The sequence below is a fragment of the Camellia sinensis genome, chromosome 7 (genome assembly GCF_055761805.1).
Source record: "Camellia sinensis isolate YWXY chromosome 7, ASM5576180v1, whole genome shotgun sequence".
NCBI classification, from domain to species: domain Eukaryota; kingdom Viridiplantae; phylum Streptophyta; class Magnoliopsida; order Ericales; family Theaceae; genus Camellia; species Camellia sinensis.
Window position 1 is genome coordinate 189,772,542 of NC_138967.1, and position 13,623 is coordinate 189,786,164.

Below are 13,623 nucleotides of genomic sequence, written 5' to 3' on the forward strand. Positions count from 1 at the left end.
TGTCCTGATAATCCAAAGGCTAGAAATGGAGAAGGCAATAATCCAAGCAGAAAATGATGAGCTTAAGGACCAACTCATGAAGCTCAGTAAACAAATGGAAGAACAGAGCAAGAAACCAAAGACACGGATGGAAGTCAAAGATGTGGAAATGGTGCTACTTAATGAGAGAATTGCATTGTTAGTTGAATCAAATCTCTACCTGGACAGTGAAGAAGAACAAATCGTAGTTGAAGTTGAAGCCACCACTCCCAAAACATCGCCTCTTGTGAGCTCAATGATAAAAAGGGTAAAAAATAGATAAACAAGAAAAGAGCACAAAGATCCAGATTTTTGGTACGTAACGAAAAGACAACCAAAGCAGAACAAGACAGTTGATGAACTAGAACCAATGGTTGAAGAAAGTGCAAAGACCAGAAAAGAAGAGCAGACACAACATCAACGTCCAACAAAACAAATTGACACTTCCTATCCAGTGTTTCACAAATTGCCAAAGAAATCAAGGATGAAACTCACTAGTCATTGGGCAACAAATATCAGCAGGTAAGAACATGATTTGGTCCTAAAATTTTCAAATTTGGAATCTAAATTTTAGTATATGGTCATGCATTTATCAATGTATAACCTTTGTTTACTTCATTCATTGATAAATTTTGATATACAGTGATAAAATTTGCTACATAGTGATAAATTTTACTTAATTTGTTTGGTGGAGTAATATATTTTGCTAATCTTCATCGTGTCTCATCTATGGTATCAAATTATTTAGGCATTTGAGTTTATGTTCTCTATTTCATTTCATTGTTCAGATTTGATACATCAACTAAAATTTGATGCTCAATTTGTTCCCCTAACCTTTGTTCCATTAATTGAGCAACAAATTTTGGTATACAGTGATAAATTTTGTTTTCACATTTGCAGTTATCCAATCTTACAAGGAAATGAAGTAGGCAGCTATTTGTACTTGGATGATATTGACAAAATAGTCAAATGCGAAGATCTTTCTGGAAATGTAAAATCAAATCCCTATTTGTGCATATATCAATTATAATACCAAATAATAATTCTCTCATTAACCTTGTTTACTTTTGTTTTTACAACAGGCAATAAATGCATACAAGGAAATCTTAATGACAGAAAAGCAACTGAAACCAAAGTTCAGCCTCAGCTCGCAAACAGGAACAACATATATATTTACTACATCATGCCATGTAAGTAAATTACATATATATATGTATATATACTTCATTACGATATCAACCATTTCCCTTGTCTAAGTGCATAAGTTCTCATTCATCCAGTCTTATAGTGATAAAATTACCATTAATGAATTACATTGTAACCAAAACTAATATATTTGCAAAACACGGTATTTGTTCACCACAAAGGATGAGGTAGAAACAAATCAATTGTTGAACAACATGATGTTAGAAGCTGTCAAGGAAAGATATCTTCTTTTCCCAATTTTCAATGAAAAGCATTGGACGTTGTTGGTACTTGATACTGAAAATGGCTCATGGAAGTTTTACAATTCAATGAGACCAAGCACAAAAACAGATAACCATTTAAATGAGGCAAACAAAGTGGTAAAACACCAATTAATTATGATATCATCCATTCCCCTTGTCTATATCAAATTTTATTATGCATTTATTTGTCAAACACCAATTAATTATTAATATATTTTGCAGAGAAAGGTTATTGAAAAATACCTTCAACATCACAATCCCAAACTCATTGAAGGTAACAAGTTTCATGAAGAAACATAAATTGCAATGAATTGTCCCCAACAAGTTGATCATTCGTAAGTTTCTAAAAACCAAAACACATTACATTGATAAAATTATCATTGATGACTACTAACTTTGTTTTTCCAATGTCATCGTAGACTTGATTGTGGCGTCATAGTTTGTTACCTCATCATGAGAGAATATGTCTGTAACAAAGACATCTTTCCCAGCTTAACAAAGGAGGAGTGCCACCAAATCAGAGCAGATATCATAGATGCTTTGTTGACTAACCAACAGACAGACACCCAGCAAATTGTTGATGAGGCAATAGAAGCGGTGCTTGAAGACAAGGAGTTTTGGGACACAATACACAATGACAACCATGCTTGAATAATTTTGGACAAACATTATAATCATTTTGGTTCTTACTTTGCTTCAATGAATATTACAATGCTTGGTTGTTATAATGTCAAATTTGATTCAATGAAACATTCGGTCTTTTTTAACCAGATTGTTACCAGATATGACTATTGATATAGGTCTTGTTTTATGCAAATTTCATTCAAAAAATTAATTATGATCTGATTATTTGTGTCAAATTTAAAGCTTAATAATAGGTTTGGAGTCACTATACTGATAATTTTTTTTTTTTATAGTGTTTTGTTTTCACTCATAAATTTATCCCTGTTTCAACAAAACAGTGATAAATTTTTCACTGTAAACACTGATAAATTTTTCACTGTTTAAACAAAAAAATCAGCACCGCTCTCTCTCATTCTTTTTTCCAAACTAAATTAAACAAAACGCTATAAATAAATAAAAAAAATTACCTAAATTGAAAATTAAAACACAAACCCTATTACTTTGTTTTGATAATTTTGGTTCTTCATTTGCTTCAATGAAACATTTTTTTTTTATCCATATTGTTAACATATCTAGCTTTGGATATCAGTCTGGTTTTATGCAAATTTCATTCAAAAAATTGATTATAATCTGATTATTTGTGTCAAATTTAAAGGTTAATAACAGGTTTGGAATCACTATACTGATAAAATTATTTTCTTATAGTGTTTTGTTTACACTGATAAATTTATCACTGTTTTAACAAATTTATCAACCACTGACATAAATGTAATAAACCATCAACTCTTCCCACACAATAAGTGATAAATTTATCATTCTTCAAAATAACAAAATTCAAGAACCACATTAATGGTACATTTATCATTCTTACAAAAAAATAATCCATCAACTTATCTAAACCAACCAGTGATAAATTTATCACTTTATAAAACACCAAAAAACAGCAACTACATTTAACCCAAATCAAATAACATAAATATGTGAAACTTAATCCTGTAAAAATATCAGCAAAAAATATAATTTTTGATCAACAAATTCCTCAATCATTCAATGCGAGTACCAAAATGATACATCTTTCAAAAAATACTCAATCATTCAATACAAGTAACACCTCTCAACTCTCAAACAAAGTAATTCAATTAAAATCAATACAACTAAAGCAAAGCTTGTTTACATGTCTTCCGATTATGAGTTCCCATCTTTCCACACCTACTGCATCTAATTCTCTTGATTTTGCCCTTAGAAGGTATTCTCTCCGTTCTTAGACGTCCAGCTGGTCTCTTACAAAGAGGAGGTAAAACAACGTCATCATCAACAACTACATTTGGCTTTCACATACTAGGAACTGGATAGATAGAATGTGAATAAGAATCACAATAACTACTAACACGGTAGTAATCATCAAGAAAGCAATTCAGATCCTTCTCACTCCTCTTTATAGCACAAAAACCATGTCTGCAAGGAAAATAATCAATTTCCCACAATCGACAAGAACAACAACGTTTCCCAATATCAACCATAACTGAATGATTCAATTGGATTTCATAAATGCCATCGCTACATTTCTTAACTATCCATGCTTTTGTATCATTAAAAGTTTCTTCCAACTTTTTCTCTGCAAAAGGACAAACAATACGATTCCACTTATTCCTAACTTCTCTCTTTCTTGAAAATTGCTCCATTAGTTTCACCCGTATAGCATCAACAAGACTAGTTGAAAACAAATGGCGTTCATCTCTAATCCATGAATTAAAAGATTCCGCAGCATTTGTGCACATTTCACCATACCTCTTGCCTTGAAAATAAGCGTTACACCAACACTCATTAGGCAAATCCTCAATAAACCTCTCAACACTACGACCACAACGACCCTTAAATTCTTCAAATAGCTCATTAAACAACTCAATAGTAGGAGCATATGCACATCTACTAAAAAGAGTAAGCAAATACTCTTTTGATTCACGACTCTTCACTGACAAATAAGTTTTCAAGTTTGTCTTCAAATGCATTAGACAAAAAGAATGACAAGAAAACGGAAATACCTCAGCTAAAGCTTTCAGCAAACCTCCATGTCGATCAGTAACAAACGCAATATCCCTCTCCGGAGTCAAAATACCTAATAACTTTGACAAGAACCAATGCCAACTGTCATAACTTTCACCATTAACAATCGCAAAACATAACGAATACAAACCTACAAACAAAATATATATAAACAAGTTATCAGTAACAAATTAAAAAGATTACAAAAAGAAAATCAAAACACAAAGTATATAACATATAGCACCAGCCATAGATAAATTTATCACTGTATAAATATAAAAATTTAACAAAAAGTATACAGCATAAATTTATCACTAATAGATTGACCATACTCAATTATCAGCACTCTCCAATAACAAAAATGATAGAATTATCACTATTTCAATAATAATAACACATAAACACAAAATATACCTTGGTTACCATCTTTCGCCGTAGCAGCCAATAAACAACCTTTGTGTCTTCCTTTCAAAAAACTTCCATCAAGCATCAACACAGGCCTACAATACTTGAAACCATAAATACATGCCTCAAAAGCGAAAAACAAGCATTTGAAATGTCTTCCATATCAAATGCCATATCAAAAACACTCCCCGGATTGCAAGCATTAGCGGCATCAACATACCAACGAAGATCGTCAAATGATGATGAATAGTCACCAAAAACAAGACCCCTTGCTTTTTCAACACCCATCCAAGCTCGCCAATAAGAAACTTATGTTCCATAATAGTCCTTGAAATCACAAACCACCTCACTAACCGATGTCAAAGCCTTGTTACGAATATCACTAGAAATTAGCCCACCAATCATACTTGAAGTCATCCTAAAATGTTTAATTCTACGAAAAGAAGATCCACGAGTATTAACATCATCAAATTGTTTAATAACAAAAGCTTTATTATAATTTTTCACTCTAGCATGCACGCTCCATAAATATCCCAAATCAGCCCTTCTCTTACAATGAACAGTGACACGATCCTTATCGTTCTTAACAAAATCAAAATTAAAATCGGAATGAATAGAATACTTTGACAACGTATCTCGAAATTCAACAACTCCTTGAGCAAACCTTTGTTCCACTCCTTTCATACAATTAACCCACCCATCAGAGAGCAAAGGTTTCCGTTGATTTGAATAAAATGAAGGCAAAAAATCAGTTTCACAAACAACACTACTACTACTACTACTACTAGCTTCACCATTACAAATCATATAACCTTTACCTAAAGAACAACACTTTACAAAAACATCAATACGATGAATATCACAAGAAAGTGCCAGTCCAACCATAACCTCCAAATCCTCTTCACTTTCTAGACCACAAGAAGAATGTCCAGCTATTGAATACTATATATTCAAAGAACGACCAACTAACTCACTGTAATAACCCTCGTCACTGTTTACCGAATAACCACTGATTACCGTTGAACTGAACTGATTATGACTGATAACTGAACTGATTATGACTAATAACTGAACTGATTTAAATATTGAACTGATTGACTGAAAAACTGGAACTGACTTGACGGAGCATATCTGTTTAAATGTAATTCTATCTGTTTGGTTATTTGATTATCTGTTCATGTCTTTGTGTTTAAATTGCTAATTGAAGGCCTTATCGGCGGCCAAACCGGAAACCGATTAGTGTTTTATGATCATCGTAATTTATGTAATTTTATGGTATAATTATCTGAAAACTAGTTAGGTATGATTAAATTAGATTGAAATGAGTTAAATTGCATAGTTGGCCTTATTTACCATTTTGCCACTTAAATGCCCCACTACTTGAACCTTTTTGATCTTCTCATACACTCAAACAAAACATTTCTTCAGTCCATTCCCCTTATTCAACCGGCCATAGAGAGAGGGGAAGTGAGAGAATTGAGTTCACTTGTAGAATTGCTTGATGAATTGAAGATTGATTTCATAATTGAGCTCCTAAACCTTGAATACAAGACTAAGGTAGGAAACTCATATTCTTATTGTTGTCATTGAGCTAGTTCTTGCATGATTCATACTTCATTATAGGACTAAGTCATGATTTAGTTCATTAATGTTGAATTGGAGCTCATTCCATGCATGCATGTTTGAATTGTTGAATATTTGAGTTGATTCCATGAAGAATTGTCTCATGCATGCTCATGGTTATGTTAAGTCCATGTTTTCATCTTGTTTTTGGAACAATTGGCTCCCTAGAGCATGTAATTGAAGCTTTGAATGGTTTAAATTCATGCATGTTTGCATGTTCTTCATATTCATGGAAATTGGTTTGAATTGGATTTATTTGAAACACCCTTGGGCTTTGATTTTACAAATTGAGCTTTGAATCATGTTAAAGTATGAGTTTTGATGTGTTTTCTGGAAAATTGGCCCAAGAGGATCGAAATTTATGGTTTAAAACTTGGTTTTGAGCTTGAGGTTCAAATCTGGAATTTCCAGAATTTGGACTCACGCTCGATCGGGGTGACTGGCGCTCGAGCGTGGAAATCGTGCTCCTAGCATTTTGTTCTGTTTTGAAGTCCGCTGAGCGGAACAATTGACGCTCGAGCGGGGCATTGTGTCTCATGCTCGAGCGGGTGTCGAGCGCCCAATCGAGCGTGATTTTTGCCTATCCAGCACTTTTGACTGTTTTACAGTACGCTCGAGCGGGTAAGTATACGCTCGAGCGGAAACCTTTGTCTGCATGTCCGCTCGAGCGGAGTAACCTACGCTCGAGCGTGACCCCTGTTTTCTGAAAATATTTTTAAAGTGCATCTTTGCATCCCCATCTCATCTTAGGCATTATTAGGCCTAGTTTAAGGCATCTTAACGAGGATATAGATGTAGAACACACCGAGGCAAATTAGGGATTAAGTTATTATCTTTCCCAACTGTGTAGCTTAGTGTGTGTTCAATTTGTAACTATGTAGGGTTGGCGACTGGGGACGCGCTCTAGCTTTACTGTAGCCCAGAACTCTGTGAGTAACAACTGTGTAAAGATATGTTCAAAATGATTATCTTCTGAACAATCGAACTGCACTGCTTTCTGAACTGTTATTGTTAATTGAATGAATGTATGTCCTATATTCTAAACTGTATTGTGGCATCCTTAGCAACTACTGTTTACTGTTACTGTTACAGAGATCTCTGTCGGTTCCCTTGTTGGAACCACTACTGTTTACTGACTGATGGCCATCATTTACTGTTCGGTCTTTTAAGACCTACTGTTTACTGTATTGTTATGCTAATGGATGTACCACATATGACTGTATCGACTGAACGACTGAAATACTGATTTAATGAACTGTTTTCATCACTGTAAGGACATTCATTCTTAACCCCTTTACGCATTGTGTTATTCACTGGGCTTTAGCTCACTGCTCATATATATATGTAGGTGTACAGGCACCAGACCGCAGCTAGGAGCGTCGGGGTAAACTCCAGTTTTGTCGAGCCAACCTATGTGCCTCAATGCGAGGTTCCGAGCCTGTCAAGCTACGGCTTAGGGGTGTTTTTAATTTCCCCGTCTGTCTCTGTATCTGTTTTGTGCGACTGTATAGACTGTTACGGCACTGTTTAATAGGGATTAGATCCCTGAACTGAATGATTGTATATATGTACATACTGTTTTGTCTGACTGTATATATTTGAATGAAAAGTCTTTTTGCATGCAGACTGTCACAGCTCATTGGACATAGTCTATTTACTGTATTGGCTTCCGCTAGCCCCTGTACTCTGTATTACTGTATTACTGTTAAGCAGGCCTTCGGTAATCTCGGATTACTGGCTAGTTACGGTGCTAAACCCATAGGGACGGGTCTGGGTCGTGACACTCACTCCACTTTGCACACAATTTATATACTAAATCCTTGAAATTAAATCCATCATTATACTTGATAACCAATGTCACACCTCTAAACTTGCACATAAGAAACAAACAATTCTCCATCACTATAAATCCTGCAACAAACAACAATTACATTTCAGAAAACAACTCAAACACCCTAAAAACAAAATCAAATACAGTGATAAAATTATCTCATATTCCTATACTCACTCATAAATTTATCACTGTTGAAAAAGTTAATCCAACATCATCCCCAAAATACACAGTGATAAAATTATCACTGTATAAAATAACAAACCAACACCTGTGTTCAATCAACACAATTTCTTAACCAAAAAAAATAAAAATCTAAAATTCAATCAACAAATACATATCTCAAAACTTTCAATATCATGATCAAAACACAAATTCAATCGCAACAGAAACAACAGAGTAACAACAATATCACCACAAAATCAAAATCACCAACTCAAACTAAAAAGAACCAAAACATTGAAAATGAAATCAAAATCAAACATACCAGTTGACCTAACTCCACAACACCACAAATCAGAAAATGTAGCTATACACCAAACGCGAAATCACAAATAGGAAGAATCACCAAACACACAATCGCAAATCACAAATCGCGAAGATACACCAAGCGCGAAATCAGAAATCACGAAGCTCCACAAATCGCGCAATTAGAAATCACGAAGCTCCACTAATCGCGAAAATCAAAAATTACGAAGCTCCACAAATTGCGAAGATACAGCAGCAAATCGTGAAGTTCCACAGAAATCCAAATCACAAACACAATATTTTGATGGAAAATCCAAACAAAAACGCGCCAGGATAGAGGAGGGGTAAAACGGTACAAAAAGTCTCAGGACCTGTTGGTGCACAAGATCAAAAGTCAGGACTAAGAGGGGAACAAGTGAAAAACTCAGGACCGGCTAGTAAAAAACCCAAAGACTTACCCTTGCCCATAATAAAAGATAACACTAATCCTGAAATTTTCTTTCCTAGTTGGAATGGAATAAACCTCTCCACAAGAGTCCCAACTTCTCAAAATAAAGAGTCTTCCATCATTTAGGACTCAAATTGCACTCTCTGAATATGTCAAATTCTAGTGTAATTCGGATCACACCTTACCTCAGCTAACAACAAAATCATGTGAACAACTCAAAAATTATGTCTCCACATGTATTGTTGAAACAAATCTGATAATTTATTTAATTACTATTGATTTAAATTTATTTTATTTGCTAAATTTGACACTGAAAAATTAATGCTACTTATATATATTATGCTATAAAGAGGACACTTAATTTGAAAAAATAATTAAATAATTAAAGATTATTATTGATTAAGAACCTCACGTATGTGTGCGGTAGTTTAGGAATAATTGCTCATTTATTAACAAAAAATGGGTCATTTAAAAATTGTGCACAAGTTATGACATTTGTAATATTGATTATCATAAATATTATAATTAAAAAAATATAATGAGCCATAATAAAATATCACATAAAATATAATAATATATATATATATATATATATTTTATGACTAAGTGTTCAAACCAACTTACACGCATTCCAATTAATCCCTAAGTTGAACATGAGATTTGGAGGAAACACTCTCTTAGGCCTAAACTACACCCACTAGGCCAACTCTTTAGAGTTAACTAAAGTTATTTTTTTTTATCATAACTAAAATAATATTCACTCTATGTCCTAACTAATATCACAATAAATCATGAGTAATACTACAATGGGTCATAATCAAATATTATAAATGTTATAACTGAGCATATCGTGTACACCTCAAAATGCAGTGTGTATTATAAAATTTTTAGATAAAAAAAAAAGAATGAAAATATGTGTAAGGCTAACTTTTATCACAAAATTATAAAGTAAAAATGTATTTTTACAAAATTTTAAGCTATTCTCATTAGTAATTGTTTAAAAAAGAAAGGAAAAATTAGGGAGAAAAAAAAAAAAATACCAACAAATGCTTACACCCCATAAATTTTCACTTGTACCCTACTATAAAATCACTTACACTCTCTATGGGTGTGTTTGGTAACGTTTACGTTTTCAATTTATATTTACAAAAATTTTATAAACTGCTTTTTGTTTATTTTTTGTTTATTTTTAGAAAAACATAAACTACAAACGCGTTTGGTAATTGACAAAATGTTTAAAAATTTTAAAAATATAAAAAAGAGTGAAAAATGACAAGTGGTGGCAAGTGGCGGCGAAAGACGGTGGTGGAAAGTGGTGATGGTGGGTGGTGGGTAGCTGGTGGTGGGTGATGGTGGGAGGTGGGTGGGTGACGATGCGGGTGGTAGCGAGTGGGTGGTGGTGGCGGTGGCGGGTGGTGGTGGCAGGTGGGTGGCGGATGGCGGGTGGTGGTGGGTGGTGATGGTGGTTGGGTGAGTGACGGTAGCGGGTGGTGGGTGGTAACGAGTGGGTAGTGGTGGTGATGGCGGCGGCAGCGGGTGGTGAGTGGTGGTTGCAAGTGGGTGGCGGATGGTAGGTGGTGGTGGGTGGTGGCGGGTGGTGGTGGTGGTGGGTGAGTGGGTGAGTGACGGTGGCGGGTGGTAGTGAGTGGGTGGTGGTGAGTAGTGGTGGTAGGTAGGTGGCGAGTGGGTGATGGTGGTGGTGGTGGCGGGTGGCGGGTGGTGGTGGTGGTGGTGGCGGGCGGGTGGGTGGTGAGTGGTGATGGCAAGTAGATGGTGGTTAGTGGTGGCAGGCGGTGGATGGTAGTGGCGGGTGGTGGATGGCAGGTGAGTGGTGGGTGGTAGTGGTGGTGGTGGTAGTAGTGGCAAGGGGTGGGTAGTGGTGGCGGGTGGTGGGTGGTGGTGGCAGGTGGGTGGTGAGTGGTGGTGGCAGGTGGTGGTGGGGGTTGGGTGGTGGTGGAAAATGGTGGCGGTGGTGGGTGGTGGTGGCGGAAGACGGTGGTGGAAAATGGTGGCGGGTGGTGGCTAGTGTTGGGTGATAAAAAAAAAAAAAACTAAAAACTCAAAATGGAAACACATTTTTTGTGTTTTCATTTTTTGGCAAAATTTATAAATTAAGACCACTGATTTATAAATCAAAAATTTTACCAAACAAGTTTTTATTTGAATTTTTTAAATTTTTATAAATATAAACAGAAAATTAAAAACGTAAGTGTTACTAAACAACACCTATGTATTTGTAATTTTGTTTCTATCTCCTACTAGTATGTAATTTTCCAAAAAGAAAAAGGTAAGAAAACCACAACCAAAATAATAATAAAAATAAAAAAAAATTCACAATCCTAATGGGAGAAGATGGGGGAGAATGCGGAGGTGGCCAAACAAGGCATTAGCATGGTTACTGGGATGCTTTGAACTAGTGCAGAATAAAAACCTATCCACATTCAAGAGTGCTAACTTCCACGTAGCCAAACAGTTGTTCACACCGCCTCTAAATACTATAAAACACAGGGACTTCATTCAAAATTCCACTTATTCCATCACCACCCACCACACAAGAAAAGCTAGGGTTAGGGTTTCGATCACACCTCTCTCTCTCTCCCCGCAACTCTCTTTCTCCCTCTAGAATCAACAACAGCAGCAACCATGCCTAAGAACAAAGGTAAGGGAGGCAAAAACCGCAAGAGAGGCAAGAACGAGGCCGATGATGAGAAGCGCGAGCTGGTTTTCAAGGAAGACGGCCAAGAATACGCTCAGGTCCTCCGAATGCTCGGAAACGGTCGCTGCGAAGCCATGTGCATCGATGGAACCAAGCGGCTCGGCCACATCCGAGGCAAGATGCACAAGAAGGTCTGGATCGCAGCTGGCGATATCATCCTCGTCGGACTCAGAGACTATCAGGATGATAAGGCCGATGTGATTCTCAAATACATGCCTGATGAAGCTAGGCTCTTGAAGGCTTACGGTGAATTGCCAGAGAATACGAGGCTCAATGAGGGTATTGCTGGTGGGCTCGATGAGGAGGACGATGGTGCTGGTGATGATTATATTGAGTTCGAGGATGAGGATATTGACAAGATCTGAATTATGGTTTGTGTTTGTTAAATAAATCAATCGACTCCTCCCTTTTTTTTTCTTTTTTTCTTTTGGATGTGTTAGTTATGATTGTGATGATGGTTTATTATGAGATATATAGTTGAAAGGTTTGCTTATTTAGTGTTGTTGTGATATGGGTTTGGGTTTCTTGGTTGAATTTGATTGAATTTATAGTAGATTAGCCTAGAATACTACTTTCTTCTCTTTACTTTGAAGTGCTTTGATGGTGTGGGTAATTATTAATTTTTGTAGTATAGTAATTCATTGATAATATATCAAATTTGATGGTTTGTTGATTGGAAACTCTCTGTTCTTGATCCTTGATGGTTTATGGAATAGGTGTTTGCGAGTATTTTGTTGTCTTCACATCGAATTGCTTTGATGGTATTGAAATTTTTTAATTTTTCTGGTATATTAATTCATTGATATTTATATTGAGTTTGACAGTTTGGAGATCTGGGGTTTGTCGAAACTCTCTTTTCTTGATCGATGATGGTTTAGTTTATGGAATAAGTGTTTGCATGAAATTGAGTATTTTTATTGTCCCTATTTAATTAAAATTTGATAATTTGAAAAGTTTTATTCCAACTTACATAAGAACAAACCAGAAAGAAGTGAACTTTGGATATACTTTTCATCAGTTTTATTCATGTTTACAATACATTGATTTCATGTATTTGGAGTCTAAGGCTATCTAATGTAAGACCAGGAGTTGCTAACTTTTGTTATGCTTTCTTTCCCATATTATGCCATGCTTTATGTTTTTACTATTGTATTTTGTGTAAAGATATTGACTTGCTAAGAATTCAGTGGAGCATGCACTGTTGTGTTATTGAACATCTTGTGGAGATTAACCTGAGCATGTTCCCATGGCATTAATATGTAGTTGTGTGCACTGGTTTTTGGATTTCCTTTTGTGCTTGAACTTGTATGTCGTCAATTGAACAAAATATGTCTAGACACCACGTTTTAACTAGACCTAACACTCTGGCACCCTCGGGTGTTCCCCGATGATGAGAATGTTGCATTCATAGTGTGGCGCTCCTCATGAGCTGTTGATAGACTTTCTGGATTGATGCCATATTTTTTAGTATTTAGGCATATTCTTCATTATTAGCATATCTTTACTTGTCATATGTGTATATTTGATAGAAATGAATGATTGGAGATTATACTTATTAATTAGAATGCTTATTTTTTGTTTATTTTAGAAAGTTTCCATTTTTAGAATGCTTCCCATTTTGGCAAGTTTCTTAACTTGGGTTCAACAAAGATTTATAAGCCTAAAAGCATTCTAATGAAGTTAGTATAATCTATATTGTGTGAATCACATAGAAGGTAGGTTAGTTTAAAAGAAATAGGTGAATAACAATGAGTGTGTGGAATTAAATATAGAAATTGATCTCATAAAAAGGAACTAGTGGAGCCCAATATTTTAGTTTGGGTGAAAAGGGTGCTCACAATCAATGACTTTTCCTTTTGTACATAAACTCCCAAACCAAAATTTTTGGTAATAACAGATCAGTTTAGTGACTCAGCCTCTTTTTGGCAATACTTGGGTTAACTCATTTAGTCATTCGGATATCCATAGTCCCTCAGTATGTCCCTTGATAAAAATGGAA

The 13,623-nt window shown here is 35.4% G+C and overlaps 2 protein-coding genes and 1 long non-coding RNA gene across 3 annotated transcripts; 2 read left to right on the top strand and 1 right to left on the bottom strand.

Moving 5' to 3' along the window:
* Window positions 1-3,421: 3,421 nt before the first annotated feature.
* LOC114280080 (uncharacterized) lies at window positions 3,422-4,826 on the bottom strand. The gene is made up of 3 exons (XM_082881500.1): window positions 4,643-4,826; window positions 4,133-4,284; window positions 3,422-4,087 (listed from the first exon to the last, which is right to left on the bottom strand). Exons 1-3 carry the CDS (start codon window positions 4,824-4,826, stop codon window positions 3,422-3,424), a joined length of 1,002 nt encoding a protein of 333 aa, XP_082737626.1.
* Window positions 4,827-7,039: 2,213 nt separating this feature from the next.
* Window positions 7,040-7,782, top strand: LOC145794880 (uncharacterized). The gene is made up of 2 exons (XR_014334846.1): window positions 7,040-7,090; window positions 7,510-7,782. It is a non-coding gene; the product is annotated as an uncharacterized LOC145794880 (long non-coding RNA).
* Window positions 7,783-11,268: 3,486 nt separating this feature from the next.
* LOC114280092 (eukaryotic translation initiation factor 1A) lies at window positions 11,269-12,117 on the top strand. Its single transcript, XM_028222420.2, has one exon. The coding sequence runs from the start codon at window positions 11,552-11,554 to the stop codon at window positions 11,987-11,989; it is 438 nt and encodes a 145-aa protein (XP_028078221.1). The 5' UTR covers window positions 11,269-11,551; the 3' UTR covers window positions 11,990-12,117.
* Window positions 12,118-13,623: the final 1,506 nt, after the last annotated feature.